This window comes from Hemicordylus capensis, chromosome 6 (genome assembly GCF_027244095.1).
Source record: "Hemicordylus capensis ecotype Gifberg chromosome 6, rHemCap1.1.pri, whole genome shotgun sequence".
In the NCBI taxonomy this organism is placed as follows: Eukaryota; Metazoa; Chordata; class Lepidosauria; order Squamata; family Cordylidae; genus Hemicordylus; species Hemicordylus capensis.
The window spans coordinates 18,088,048-18,103,354 of record NC_069662.1 but is presented as its reverse complement, the minus strand read 5'-3'; the positions used below and the strand labels follow the sequence as shown (position 1 = coordinate 18,103,354).

At 47.3% G+C, this 15,307-nt stretch overlaps 1 protein-coding gene and 1 long non-coding RNA gene across 5 annotated transcripts in view; one reads left to right on the top strand and one right to left on the bottom strand.

Annotated features, from left to right (window-relative positions):
• Positions 1-15,307, top strand: part of LOC128329853 (sacsin-like) — a 30,004-nt gene that overhangs the window by 2,357 nt on the left and 12,340 nt on the right. For 2 of the 4 annotated variants that reach the window (XM_053261661.1, XM_053261665.1), the window contains exons 2-7: positions 3,521-3,552; positions 5,257-5,344; positions 6,347-6,458; positions 10,870-11,016; positions 11,790-13,269; positions 15,090-15,178. In XM_053261661.1, the coding sequence (XP_053117636.1) occupies positions 3,530-3,552; positions 5,257-5,344; positions 6,347-6,458; positions 10,870-11,016; positions 11,790-13,269; positions 15,090-15,178 (1,939 nt within the window). In that variant the 5' untranslated portion in view covers positions 3,521-3,529. Of the gene's footprint in view, positions 1-34; positions 191-3,520; positions 3,553-5,256; positions 5,345-6,346; positions 6,459-10,869; positions 11,017-11,789; positions 13,270-15,089; positions 15,179-15,307 lie in introns of those variants that run through there. The other 2 variants (XM_053261662.1, XM_053261664.1) reach the window with 2 other exon arrangements.
• LOC128329855 (uncharacterized) overlaps positions 1,223-15,307 on the bottom strand; it is a 30,345-nt gene continuing 16,260 nt past the window's right edge. The window contains exons 2-3 of the long non-coding RNA XR_008309819.1: positions 9,322-9,365; positions 1,223-1,411 (exon numbers count right to left, since the gene is read on the bottom strand). This is a non-coding gene — a long non-coding RNA (uncharacterized LOC128329855). The remainder of the gene's footprint in view (positions 1,412-9,321; positions 9,366-15,307) is intronic.

Here is a 15,307-nt window from a genome sequence, read left to right as displayed (position 1 = left end):
GCTGTGCCACTTACACAGAAAGCTGTGAGCTGGCTGGTGGGTGGCACAGCACCCAGCCGGAGAGCAGGGTTTCTCTTTGTGGACATCTGATGCAAGCTTGCTCCTCCTGGAAGACTCTCCTGTCCCAGGGTGGCTCAAGGTATTGCAGTGCCTGAGGCGAGGCACCAGATACAGCCTTGCCCCACAACTGGTAGGCGGCCAGCCCCTTTCAGAACTGACCTTTTGCGGGCTTTGGAAGTGGGGCAGGGAGGAGGGGAGCTGGCTGGCTGCTTCCTCTTATCTCTGTGTGCTGCTTGTTGCAGACTTTGCAAGGAGTGTGAGGAGAGGTTCTCTTTGCAAAGCTCTCAAGGGTGTCAGACCTGCCCCAATGGTTGTGGCAGGGGGCATCTTGCTACGCTGCCGCTGCTCAAATAACTCATAGGAACAAAGAAGCTGCCTTTTGCTGAGTCAGGCCATTGGTCCATCTAGCTCAGTATTGTCTACACTGACTGGCAGCGGCTGTCCCAAGGTTTCAGGCAGGAGGCGACCGCCTTGCAGTGTTCCCTGTAACAGGGATTCTCAGATGTTGGGGACTACAAGTCCCATAATCTGAAGCCAACTGCCACTGCAGCTGAGGATACTGGAAGTTGTAGTCAACAACATCTGGGAATCCTTGGTACAAGGAACACGCTGCTGCCTTGCCTCATGAAAGGCCACCCTTGGTCTAGTTTGTTTCCAGTTTGCTTGTATATTTGCCAATAGAAGGTGTACTCTACAAGTGTTCTACATCTACAGAGCTCTCCTAGTCAAAGAGAAAGTAACAGGAACATCCTATTCTCAATGGGGCTTTCTCTTGTAAGTGTCTTTGGAAGGATGCAACCTATATTCTCAGGTTGCACCACTTAGGAAAGTGGGGAGTGTATCCTGTGTAATTTCTGCCTTGAGAATCATGTGTAATTCCTTGTTTTTCCCCATTCTCCTGTTTTAATCCTCTGGGGATATATATAAAAAAATCAAAAATCCTTTGGGGATATATAAAGCAAACCCAATCTTGTGATTACCTCTTTTCCTGCCTTCTGGTGCAAATGACCCCGATTAATTATAGCCGCCTCCTCCATGTGTTTCCTCCAAAGTGTCACCCAGTTTAAGGGGATTGGCTTCTTGGTAGGACTCAGGCGAGAGGCAACTGGTAGTGTTCAGAGTTGAAAGTGCCCTGAGAGATGGGTCGCAGCTTCTGAAGTGGTTGCTCCTTTATTTTATTTTATTTTTAATTGATTACATTTATATCCTGCTCTTCCTCCAAGGAGCCCAGAGTGGTGTACATGGTTATGTTGGTCCTCACTGGCACCTCTGGTCAGCAGGGTCTGTGGGGTTTTCCTGGAAGAATATTGTGGGGTGTTTCTGGTGGGGTGTTTCTGGAAGTGGGGTGTTTCTGGAAGAATATTCATCAATGCATTAATTATGATTGAAAATACTATTTTGGAGAACTATTCTACACATTCCATGAAATGCATTGGCAAATACTATTTTCCCAATTGCAAAACCTCCTTGCGGTGGTGGCAGGTGGGGCTGGGGGCGAGGGGGAAGAGTCCAGTTGCTGAGGCAGGAGCCTCCCTGCCCTGCTTGGCTATTTACCCAAGCCCGCCAACATAGAGGAAAGCAGGGGTGGCAGAAATCAGAAATGGCAGTGGGGGAGAGCAGGAAGCAGGGACAAAAAAGCAGAGGGCAAAATGGAAGCCAAAGGCAGAAAGCCAAGAGATAGCGGGGCAGAAGGGGGGCGGCAGACAGCAGGACAAGGAGTGGGGGACAGGGAGGAAGAGGGACAGAAAGGAGACCTGGGTGGGGGGCAGGGCTTGCATCATCTCTCCCCCCCCCAAGCTAAAAGAAGCTTAGACTTCCAGGCCTGCAGCAAAGCCTCCAAAGCAGGGAGCTTCTTGGGTCTTACTGGCTGGAATAGATGCTACTCTAGCTGTCCCAGCTTCTGATTCCTTGGGGGCGCTGCCTTGGTACTGCCCCCAAAACAAAAATGGGCTTAAAAAACAATTGCTGGTCACCCGGGGGGGCTGTCTCTTCTACCCATTAAAAAAAAAATTCCTTGAGTGCTCTATCCCAGGAAGGGCCCCCTAGAAATCAGACTGGCTGGGACAGTGTGAGTAACAGCAGTTCCCAGAGGTGCATCTAGGTCACTTTGGAGCCTGGACCAAAAGGCCTTTGGAGGCCCCCACCCCAAAGGCTTTTAATATACAGGTGAAACTCGGAAAATTAGAATATCGTGCAAAAGTCCATTAATTTCAGTAATGCAAATTAAAAGGTGAAACTGATATATGAGACAGACGCATTACATGCAAAGCGAGATAAGTCAAGTCTTAATTTGTTATAATTGTGATGATCATGGCGTACAGCTCACGAAAACCCCAAATCCACAATCTCAGAAAATTAGAATATTACATGGAACCAAGAAGACAAGGATTGTAGAATAGAACAATATCGGACCTCTGAAAAGTATAAGCATGCATATGTATTCAGTACTTGGTTTGGGCCCCTTTTGCAGCAATTACTGCCTCAATGCGGCGTGGCATGGATGCTATCAGCCTGTGGCACTGATGAGGTATTATGGAAGACCAGGATGCTTCATTAGCGGCCTTCAGCAATTCTGCATTGTTTGGTCTCATGTCTCTCATCCTTCTCTTGGCAATGCCCCATAGATTCTCTATGGGGTCAGGTCAGGTGGGTTTGCTGGCCAATCAAGCACAGTACACTGTATACTTTTCAGAGGTCCGATATTGTTCTATTCTTCAATCCTTGTCTTCTTGGTTCCATGTAATATTCTAATTTTCTGGGATTGTGGATTTGGGGTTTTCATGAGCTGTACGCCATGATCATCACAATTATAACAAATTAAGGCTTGACTTGTCTCGCTTTGCATGTAATGCGTCTGTCTCATATATCAGTTTCACCTTTTAATTTGCATTACTGAAATTAATGGACTTTTGCACGATATTCTAATTTTCCGAGTTTCACCTGTATTCCCATCCCACATACTTCTTTCTCCAATCCCACCCACCCCCGTCTCTAAATCGCACTCAGGTGCCCGGTGCAGTGGGGGCCAGTGGAAGAGAATTGGGGGGGGGCAGGGTGTGTGGAGGCCCTAGACTTCAGCTGTTGCGGCCCATAAGACCAACAAATCAAGTTGCAGGCATGGAAGAGGGGCTGGATGGAGCTCTGGGGTTTGGAAGATTTGCTGCATAAGTTTGGAGTTCGGTTTTGTCAGGGGCACAGCCTTCCTAATGAGCCTCCTCTGTCTCCTTAACCAGACAACAGTGGGACACAAGAAAAGTGTGTGCCTCCCATGGGAAGTTCTGTCTCCTTCCAAACCATTTTCGGCCTTTGGGCAAACATTGTCTGTCTCCAGTTAGGATGTCCCAGTAGTTACTGAGTTCTCCTGTGCTCATTGGGGACCAATTTGCAAATTGCACTAATGAGTTTTTATTGGGATTTTAAATATTTATCTGTGTTCCCCCCGCCCCCTCTGCTTTTGCAGGTTCCAAAAATGTCTCTGAAGGGGAAGGAGAGGTGAGTGTGTGTTGTGGGTGCAGCTAGACAAACTCATTGGATTCCTCAGGGGTGGCCAGAAATAAGGTCTGATACTATGCCAAATGGCCAGATTAGAACTGCTTGGGGTCTAATGGAACTTTGTGTTTTATGTACAAGTATGTACCCACAACAAAATATTGCAGTATATCCCTGGTATGCATGTGTTTTAGTGGCCATTTCCCTTCAAAAGCAGAAGGAACTCCCTTGTCTTGAGGGAGTATTCTTCAAACTTACAGATTCCCCACTCTTTTTGTTCAAGCTCTTCCCCTTGCTGCTGAGTTGCATTACCTCTGCCTACCTGCTTGTCTGTTAACTGCATTCTGAGCCTGCAAACATTCTGTCCCATTGACATGCATAGCAACAGCTTTGGGTTTTTTGTTTTTTTGGCCAGCTTAGGTTTTTTCTTCAGATTTTTTGAACACCAATGTTTCTGTGGGTCAGTTTGAGTCTGCCGTACCTCCCACTTCCCTGCAGGTGCTCTGGTTATCCATCCATAAGGATCATAAGCCAGTGTTCCCTCTAATTTTTTATCATCTGTGTGTGGAATGAGTTTTGTTCTGAGTGGCAGTATCAAGGCAATGTGTGCTCACGTTCATTCAAAGTGGGGCCTGCTTGATTCAACCTGAGCGGGTTCTAAAATTAACTGAGTGGGCATCAAAAAGCTTGTGAGCACACACACACACGTGCATGCCTTAGAAGGAACACTGATCATAACATTTGTAGCTCTTTTGGAAATAGCATCTAGATGGATTACATTTTCATCTTGTCCTTCCTCCAAGGGGCTCTGAGAGGCATAGATTCTCCTCCATTCCCTAGGTTAGGGCTGAGAGGGAGAGTGTTGGGCTTATGGCAGCCTTTGTAATGAACCCCACAAAAGCTGCTAGTTTGTAAAAAAACGTTTACACACTTGCTTATGAACTTCCAAGGAGGTTTGGATGGAGTGGGGGAAACATGCTATTGGTGACTGGGCTTTCCCCGCTTTAACCTTATTTATATCACCCCTTTCTGGGCGGCGGCATCAGCTTTAGCCGTGCTTGAAGCACTGATAATGTCCCTGCCAGTCATCCTTCGCCCACTGAGTGCACCAGGAAAAGATGTTATGACCTGATGTAGGGTCACTTCTGCAATTAGAGGTGGGAAAATGCAGCCAACTGCTGAGGATGCAGTCCGTGCTACAAGCGCTGCTACTGCTGGCCACAGAGGTGGAGTATAAAAAGAAAACAAGCTATCCCCCACCACAACTCGCCTCCCCATAATTCCTGGTCATCTCTGGTGGCCAGGAGAGCGTTTGCAGACAAGGCTGGATTTGGGGTATTCCAGTGAATGTAATGACTGCGTGAGGATTTGAATTCGGGTCCCTGTGCTCCTATTCTGGCACTATTATACAAGCCTCACAAAGGCACTCTCCATCCCCTAAGGGAAACTTAAGGTTACAGCTATTTCCCCCGAGCTATTCATTCTCAAAAAGTGTTCTTGTGACAGCAGGACATGTACAGATAAGGTTCTCAGACCATTGTCCTTTCTCCTACATCCTCCATGTGCAAGAACAGATAAGAAGTTGTGCTATAGGACAGTGTTGTTGCCCTCCACTTCCTCCCCAACCTCTCTCATGAACAAATGACCCAAGGTTAAAAAGAGAACTGATCTAATTCTCCAACTTGTGCCCATTTCTTTTGCTCTCAGGAAGGGCTTTCGACAGAGATCTCCTCCTGTCCTCAAATATTTGCAGGGTATTCTTCGCAAATACCCAGATGGGGGTCAGATCTTAAAGGTGAGCTTGAGGGTTATAAGTGATGGATCTGGGTTTTGGTTTTTGTTGTTGGGGATTTCTGAGAGGAGAGGGAGTTCTAGTTGGTTGAATTTGAAGATGATTCAGATGACTCTTCTGGGTAATAGGAGCTAGAGGGGCAGCTAGACTCCCAGATTTTCTGGAAGGGAACTGGAGCTACAAGGTGAGCAGAGTAGAAGCACAGTATTGTGCCTCTTGAGCTCCATGGCAAGAGATGTGGGCAGACCCCTAGCTGTCATTTTGTGTGGTGGGACTGTGGAGACCAAAGATACACTGGGTGGGGTTATTGTAAGTGAATGCAAAATTACAAAAAACACTTATTCCAAACAGAGGAATGGGTTGGCATTTAAACAAAAAACAAAAAACCACACACCATAAGAACTTAAAAAATCACAAACTGTTAGGTACCAGGTGCTTCTCAGTCACGAATTGCTTGGGGCACAGGAAGCTGGATATGGCTTTACTACTTAATGACCAAGAGTCGAATACTGGTTGCGCTTCCTCTCCCACCTTCCCCTTAGTAAGAGGTCTAGTGACTTGTTTCTTTCAGAAATGAAAGTGGAATGTTTAGGAAATGGGGTAATACCTTGGTAGAAGCCGCTCCCGCCAGCCTGCATCCTGTAGCTATGTTGAATCTTTCTTCCCATTATTAAAATAATTCCTAAAGTGACTCTCGAAAGTCCAATAACAAAATTAATAGAGAAACAAAATGGCAGTTCATAGACTAGAGATCTTGTGTATGTTTTTGGAAGGACAGTGAAGTGAGGAAGATAACAAGACTCCTCTCGAGGGCGTCCAAAATGCTAGAAGTTAGAAGGGGTGAGTCCTAAGTGCCTGAAGGATGAAGGGCCTAGCTGCATCAAGTAGGCAAGAGTAACAGCCTGGATTAGCTGGGAGATAATGCCATCAAGTGGTTGAATGCTGGCACCTGGGGCCATCTGTTCCGTCCTTCACCTATCCTCAATTTCCTAACTCTTCCCAAAGGAACTGATCCAGAATGCAGATGATGCAGGTGCCAGAGACGTGGTCTTGCTCTATGATGAACGAGGTTTTGGAACGCAGAGCCTTTTTGCAGAGGGGATGGCGTGTACCCAAGGTAAGGATCGGACAGCTTATAGGGGTGAAGGTTGCTGAGCCCAACCAAGAAATCATAATGTGTAAAGTGGAGAAAGGACCAGTTGCAGGAACTGGAAGCCATCTTGTATGGTATGGGATGCACAATCCTGCCACTGATGCCTCAAGGCAATGTGGAACTGGTAATAGAGGGAGTTTGCAAATCTGGGGCAGGAGCAGGCAGAGGTATTATTGGATGCCAATGTTTGCCTTTCCCTCTCTGTTGGGGGTATGTTCTATTGGACCGAAGTGAATTTTGGATGGGGTAGGCCTGGATTCTCTGGGAAAGGGACTAGGAGATTAAAGCTGCTATTAGATGGGAAGACACCTTAAGTGGCGCAGTGGGGAAATGCTTGACTAACAAGCAGAAGGTTGCCAGTTCAAATCCCCACTGGTACTGTATTGGGCAGCAGCGATACAGGAAGATGCTGAAAGGCATCATCTCATACTGCGTGGGAGGAGGCAATGGTAAAACCCTCCTGTATTCTACCAGAGAAAACCACAGGGTTCTGTGGGTGCCAGGAGTCGAAATCGACTTGATGGCACACTTTATCTTTATTAGATGGGAACCAGAATTTTGCGAGTCTTTGAGAATCTACAAAAAACAATTTTGTGGCATCTAAAAAACTGAATGTGTGGCATAAGCTTTCATGGACTTGATAAAATATACAGAGTAATTGACATCCTGACTAAATTGCTTGATGGAAGTCCTACTGAAGCCAACCTGTAGAATAGCTCCTCAGTAGTACTACTGAGTAATCTGATATGGATGACGGCCAGTGTCATTTTCAGTGGGTTGAGATGAGCAATCTACGTGGGCACAGAGAAAAACAGTTTAAACAGTAGGGTCAAAAGGCCATGACATGCAGGAGTCACAAAGTCCATGACTCTTCTATTCAAAGATAAAAATACACAGGGTAAGCAACCATGACCATTCACAACAGCAGTGATTGGTGGTCATCTTGATAGTCTTAATGGCTGTCATCCAAACTAAACTACTCCTGAGAAATCCTATTAGAATTTAGTAGTCCTTTAGAATAACTCCTGAGTAGTGCTATTAAGTAACTTAGTCAGTATGTCGGCCACTGTGTTGATTTCCTACCTATAATGGGACAGGTTTTTTCATCCTTATTGAATTCAAGATTAATGCAATCAAACTGGTGAATAGACTTTAGTATAAAATTGCTGAACTACAGTTTCACTTTGAAGTTACTGTAATGAAGAACAGTGACCTGTAAGGCTGACTGCAGACTGTCCCGTGACACTGAAATGTTCCCCTACAGATATCCAATTTTTGCCATTTTTGGTGTCCACCTTTTCTTTGGCATAGGGACTGGCCTGTTTATCCTATGTAGAAAGCAGAACAGTATTGTTGACAGCTGATGGCACATACCATGTTTACCTGAATCCAAGACTAGGTTTTTTCCAGGTTCTTTGATATTGGAAATCAAGTTGTCTTAAATCCAGAGTCCTATTCCTTTCAGGTAAATACAGGTATAACCTGTATTTAACCTGTTTTTAAAAGAGATTTTTAAATTCAGAGTTGTCTTCTATTTGTGTAAATACGGTACCTTTTTTGGCATCTGCTATGGCTGTTGTTGGGTCCTGTAAAAAGTCCCATTCATACATTATGTTCAACACTCGTCTCCGGGATGTCCTGTAGAGACCATATTACTCTGATTCTAAAAGATCTGCACTGGCTACTAATAGATTTCCGGGCAAAATACAAAGTGCTTGTTATTACCTATAAAGCCCTTAATGGCTTGGGCCCACGGTGTTTAAGAGAATGCCTTCTTTGGTATGAAGCCCGCTGCCTATTAAGATCTTCTTGGGAGGTTCATCTGAGGGTGCCACCAGCTCTACTCAAAAGAGAGCCTTCTCGGCAGTTGCCCCCGAGCTGTGGAACGTACTTCCTGCTGAGATTAGAGCTGCTCCATCCCTGTTGGCTTTTAGGAAACAACTAAAGACACATCTCTTCAGCCAAGCTTTTTAGTTAGCTGGTGTGTTTATGGCTATTTTAATCTGGTTTTTATATGTCACATTCTTGGTTTGTTTTATGCTGTAAACCACCTAGAGACTTCAGTAGTGGGCGGTATACAAATTTATTAAATAAATAAAACGTACATAGAACAGATTTGTCTGTCGATACAGTTATGCACACACATTACGTAGAGTGCAGGTACACTTCTTATCTGCATCCTGCATTTCAAGGGGCTTGCACTGAGGTTCACTCTTAAAATGAATGCAGGCACAGTCATTCACACACAAATGACACACTGTCTGAATAGAGCTATAGTGTTGCTTGAGTGGATATAGGAAAAGATCTGGCACTGGTTTGTTGCAGGGCCTGATCCCCTTTCTGTGCCATGGTGAGCAGCCTTTTAAGAGTAGGGGCCTCTGTAGGCAAGGATGGAACTGAGTGTGAGGATGAACTGCAAGGTCTACTGCAGAGTGTCTCTAGGAGAGGAGTTGGGTCTGGGACATTAGCATGGCAGCTCGTTCAAGGCCAGTTTTGAGTTTTGGGGCTGGGGGCCCCCACACCCTCTTTGCATTGCACCCAAAGAATGAGTGTTTTGAAAGGGAAGGAGATGTGGCCCAATGGGCTAGTGCATTGGCAGCCGGGAGCCAGAATGCTTGTGTCTTGTGGGATGGGGTGAGTTTGATTTACCAGAGTTGCACCAGTCCAATGCCAAATAAAGCCAGCCAAACCCAGCGCTTCAGATCCTCCACAGTTCAGATCTGTGCATGTGTGTATGCACACGCCGTGTATGCACTTCAGTTGGTCCACGCATCTGTCAAGGATGGGTATCAATGCTTACAGTACTTTCCACATGGAAAATACCTACCTTTTGCCTGGATGCTTTTTTGCATTCTAGGTGCAATATCAATCCTGGAAACAATAGAAAGCATCATCCTTATATTCTCATATGAACTTGCTCATCAAAAATAAACTATTTGTTCTTAAGTATGGTGGGTAGGTGGGGACATACTAGGAAGTGAGAGTATCTCCTTGAGAAATTGGTCTATTCACCGATATTGGACATGGACACTAAAAACTAAAAATGTCCTGTTGTCTGGGACAAGATACCTGCAATTCCAGGTGCTGCAGACAACCAACCTTACCTTGTAAGTTTCCCAGGGATATCTAGCTGATGGTTGCCAAGAAATTACTTATCCTCTATAACAATGGTTCCCAAACTGGGAGCCTCCAGATGTTGCTGAACTACAGCTCCCATCATCCCCAGCCACAATAACTTGTAGCTGGGGCTGATGGCAGTTGTAGTTCAGCAACATCTGGAGGCTCCCAGTTTGGGAACCACTGCTCTATAAGTAATTGTACAGGAAGCAACTTTAACTGAGAGACAAGAGTTTGATATTTATTACTAACTAAAACATAGGCTAAGAAAACAATAAACAGACTAACGATCTCTTAGAAGGAAGAAGGAGCTTAGTTTTTGCCCTCAAACCCAAACATAGACACAAACATATACAAACAAGCATGCCCCTAGACAAGAGCAGGGACAATGCTTCTGCAGTAAATTCCAACACTGACTACTGTTAAAAAGACTGGTAAATTAGATGAGCCTGTTGTCTGATTCATCCAGACAATTCTTCTAAATATTAGCTGAATTCAGACATGTCTGAATGCCCAGTAGTGGTTTATGCTAACCATACTCTAGAATCCAAACCATGGCTTGAGCTTCCAAATATACCATAGGCCAGTGTTTCTCAGTGTTTTTGGAGTCATGGACCGGTACATTATTTGTGTGCACTTCCCCGGACCAGCAGTTAGTAAGGGGGCTTCACCCCACTGCCCCCACCCCGGCACCCTCCAAAACAATTTCAAGCCGGGGGGGGGGGGCACCGCTGCTGGGAGCTCTTCAGAACTCATTTCTAGGCAGTCAGTCCTCGCTGCTGGAATAACTAACACTCATTAAGCTTCCTCGAAATGAACGTTATCCCAGCAGCGATGGCTGCTTGCCTAGAAATGAGCTCCAGAGAGCTTCCAGCAGCGGTGGTGCCCACCAGCTCAAAATTGTTTTGTGGGGGGATTAATTCCTCATGGACCAGCACAGACTGGCACTAAACTCCTCACGGACTGGTACCGGTCCATGGACCGGTGGTTGAGAAACACTGCCATAGGCAAACCATGATTTAGAGCTGGTTGCCTTCTTTCTTTTTCTTTCTTTCTTTCTTTCTTAGTCCTCTTAGCACTCCAGGTTCATGAGTTCACTCTCCTTTGTGATACTGCAGCCTCTGGAGGCAGGCTGACATCTGGCAACCATGGCTTATCATGCTAAACCATGGTTAAGGAAGCTTAACCATGGTTTGATGTGATATCTGAATTGAGTGGTTGTTAAGCAAGCTTTACACAATCATTTCCTTTTTCTTAGGCCCTGCGCTCCTTGCCTACAATGATGGCCTGTTCACTGAGGATGACTGGGAGGGGATCCAAAGTCCAGGCCTCAGTCACAAGGAGGATGATCCCTCTACTGTTGGACGGTTTGGCTTGGGCTTCAATTCGGTCTACCACATTACAGGTGAGCAGCTCTGTGTAGTTTGATTTGTGAGGGGGAGATTCTCAAAACCAAATGGCACACATTTGGGAAGGGACCAGGGAAGTGTATGATATGTAACGGTTTCTCCAGAAGGGTAGATCTCCACACCGTACCATATTGCACCTTGTACCGTCTGGTAGTTGAGGTGTGTGTGTGAAATTGGACACTGGCTGACATCCGGACTAACATTGCACTTGTGCAAGGATGCTGTGCTAGCTAGCTGCGCTAAATCTAATGTTCTAGACTGGTGTTGCACTAGCAAGAGCATGAATATGCCACAAAGTCCATAACCTGTAGCGCACCTCTTGTGTTTTGCAGAGAACTCTTGCACAAGAGCCCACTGTGATTTTGGGCAGCTGTGATCTTCTTGCACTAGTGCAGCTTTGTCAAGTGCATTGTTGGTCCCCTGCTAACTAACCAAAGAAGCACCTTTAAAAGTGGTGGTTCTATTTATTTAGCAACTGTCCTTATCTGCTGCATGACAGCAACCTTCTGTGGTTGTTGCTGGCATCAATCTTATGTTTCTTTTTAGACTGTGAGGCTTTTGGGGATGTGTGTGTGTATGTACGTACACACACACACACACATATTAAAAATGTATTTATGTGTAAACCGCTCTGGGAACTTTTGTTGTAAAGCAGTATATAAATTTTCATAGCAGTTGTCATTGACTGAAATGGGGACACTAAGGACAGTGACTAATGTGGGGGCCTCCAGATCTTGGTGACCCAATTTCCACCTCTCTCATCCCTTAGATTTCCCATCGATACTCTCTGGTGACTGGTTGGGAGTGCTGGACCCACAGCGAGCAGCTCTCAGTGAAGGGGGCCAGCTCTGGAGGGTGGATGAATGGGAAGAAATGTCAGATCAGTTCCAGCCATTCTGGGCAGTGCTGAAATCCCTTGGCCAGCCCTGCCCACCTGCAAAAGGCCACTTCCCCGGCACCTTGTTTCGCTTCCCACTACGGCAGAGTCCCTCGAAGATGTCCGAGAACCTCTACAGTCTGGAACGGGCACAAGAGCTGCTGCTCACTTTCTTGGATGATGCCCCCATCAGCCTGCTGTTCCTTAGGAGCGTTCGGCGGCTGACGCTGGGCCTAATTGGAGCCAACGGCACCATCTGTGAACTGCTGAGAGCTGAAGCCACAACTCACCAGCTCATTGGGCCGGACGTGGTCCAAGGTGTCCCTTACAGTGTGCCAAAGGCTGCAAAATGTTGCCCAGACAGAGGCGGAGTTGAGAGCATCCTCCTCAGAGGATTAGACTCTCGTGACAATGCCACCAGCACCATGTTGGACGTGGCTGCCAGTATTACCACGTTGGTTCTGCGTGGCACTGGGATTGGACAGACCACCAGCTGTGACTGGCTGGTGTTGTCAGCTGTAGCACAAAAAGAGGCCTTTCCCACACTGTGGAATCTTACTGCTTCGATCAATTCCCAACCAGCCCTGTCTTTGGCTTACCCACTGCAAGGCAGTTGCACCGGGCGCCTCTGCTGCGTCCTGCCACTTCCTGCCACAGAGGAGAATACCACAGGGTTGCCCCTGCACATCAGTGCTCCCTTCCAGCTGACGGATGACCGAAGACACGTCCAGTGGTCTGAAGAGGGGTCCCAGGCACGGGGAGCAGACGGCCAATGGAACCACTCGCTGATGGAGGAGATGCTGCCTGTGGCTTATTGCCAAATCATGCTGTTGGCATCTGGCCACCCTAGTGACCCATATGGGGCATGGCCAGATCCAGCGCAAAGCCAGCTACTCCGATACAGGGCTTTGGTTGTTCAGGTCTTGAAGAGACTGATGGACATGAGACTTCTGGTCCGAGTTGGAGATGGGGATCCCCGCCTGCTCTATCCTCGTGAAGCTGTCCTCTTGCCAGAGAAGGTGATGGGTAAACCTGTGGGTCTGGCACTGGAGAAGGTGCTGGTTTTGGCAGGATCGCTGTTGGCTGTTGCCCCTCCCCATGTGCGTCGAGCCTTGGCATTGGGTGCCAAAGTTGGGGTAGAAGTGCAGGCGGCCACAACAACATTTGTAAGAGGGACCCTGCGGCGGGCTGATGAGCACATCTGGAGCAAGATATCCCCCTTGGAGAAGCAGTTGCTCTTGGAATACATGGCTGGGGACCGGTGTTACCAGGAGCTGAAGGCTCTGCCCCTGCTGCCAACAGCCAGTGGGCACTTTGCCAGATTTGGAGATTCTGGAGAGACTGTGTTTGTCGAGAACCCCGACTTCCGCAGGTGAGTATCCTTACCGTATGCTGTTCCCAAGCTAACCCACCATTGCCCCATTCTTCCTCCTCCTAGTGGAATGTCCCTCCCTATCAGATGTTCCAAGGGTTACGTTTGTAGAAGAGTGTGCACTGCTAAAAGCATGGCGGTGCTGAATCAAAATTAATGATGATAATGATCATCATCATCATCCTAAAAATGATTGATTCTGACCAAGGGTATTTGGAGTCTCCCCCACTCCGCTTCCCTTGGCAATGAGAGGCTCATGTCAGCCACTATAGGGCTGAACTGTTCCCTGGTTTTCTCTCTATGCTTTGCAAATTGTTGAGGTTAGAAGGTATTCTGGAAATGTACAGCAAGCTCAGGCCGTGTTTGTGGTAGCCATTAGCCTAGTTGCCTGTGGTGCACAAGCGCCTCCTTCAGGCTGAGGACACTAAGATCTTTAAGGGTCCCTTGCTAGCCCACGTGGTTCATTTAACCCACTTTAGTTGCTCCTTTCAGTAAAGAGAAGGCAGTGCTTTGGCACTTTAAATGACAGGAAAGGAACCCCAGGGGACTGCAATAACAGATGTGTTCACTCAGACAAGTTGGGGATTCTGAGTACACGACATGTGAGCACTGTCTGCTGAAAGCTATTCCCTTAGGGGATGGGGCCATAGCTTGGAGGTAGAGCATCTGCTTTGCAATAAGAAGGTCCCAGTTTCCATCCCTGGCAACACCTCCAATTAGGGCTGCAAGAGATCCTTGCCTTGGAGAGCTGCTGCTTGTTGGCATAGACAGGATGGAGCTAGATCAGGGCTGCTTAACTCTAGCCCTCCTGCAAATGCTGGCCTACAACTCCCATAATCCCTGGCTATTGGCCACTGTGACTGGGGATTATGGGAGTCATAGTCCAAAATCAGCTGGGGGGGGACACTAAGTTCAGCAGGCTTGAGCTAGATGGACCAAAGGACTGACTTGGTATCGGGCAGCTTCCCATGTTCCTAATGTTGGAGTCAGAAGGTATCTTTTGAGGTCTTCTGGTCCACCCAACCCCCTGCTCAGTGCAGGAAACTGCATCCCTGGGCAGATGGCTGCCCCATCTCTCTCTGGGCACCCCCAGTGTGGAGAAGGGAAGCCTGCCACAAAACTAGACCATCTGGCCCAGGTGGCTTTAATTGGGTGGCTCTAACTGGCAGTCGCTCTTCAGAGGCTTAGGCAGAGAGAGGTTTCTCTGCGTCCTCCTACCAAAAAAAAAAAGTTTAAACAAGAGATGCCAGGAACTGAACCTGGGACTCTCTGCGTGCAGAACGGGGGCTCTACTGCTCAGCTGTGGCCTCTCTGAAGCAGTTCTAGTGGAATGTGTAGAGCAGGCCCCTCTGTACGGAGAAGAGGTACATGATTGCATGAGGGGATCTATGAGTGACTGTACCACTGCCCATTTTTAGCACACCTTCAGCAATGAGGTGCTGAGCATGAAACAAAAGGAGACCTAGGTCCTGCTCTGGGTCTCCGTAGCAGCCTGCGCTTTGTTGTGGAGACCCACTTCACACTTGGAGAACTGCTGGCTTAGAAGCTAAGAGTCTCACGTAGCATTCCTTTGCCTCTCTGAAATACAAGAGGTTCACAACCTTGGCCCAGGTTGAAGGTCATTGTGGCTGGGGATGATGGCAGCTGAAGTCCAGCAAGATCTCAGCAACCAAGTCTGAGAACCTTGGAATTAGCCCCGAAAAAGAACTGGGGTCCCTTACTGGGAACATGTCCTGTAGTGTATGCTATTCCCCAGGCCTCCCTTCCTCCTTGTCATCCTCTTGAGCGTAGTGGGCTTGATTTTTCTTCTTGTTTTGCAGGATCCTCTTGCCTGGCCTTGCTCACCAGTTCTTACCCGAAGATCTAAACCCTGGCCTGCTAGAACATCTGCAAGCCATGGCAAATAAAGGTTAGTCCTGGTCGTTTCCCCCCCCCCCATTTGTGTGTGCTTGACCAATGCAGCCAAGAGGTTGGTGCTAGAATGGTGCATTTCAGGAATAAGACTATAACAGAGAAACAAGATATAGAAAACTGCTGA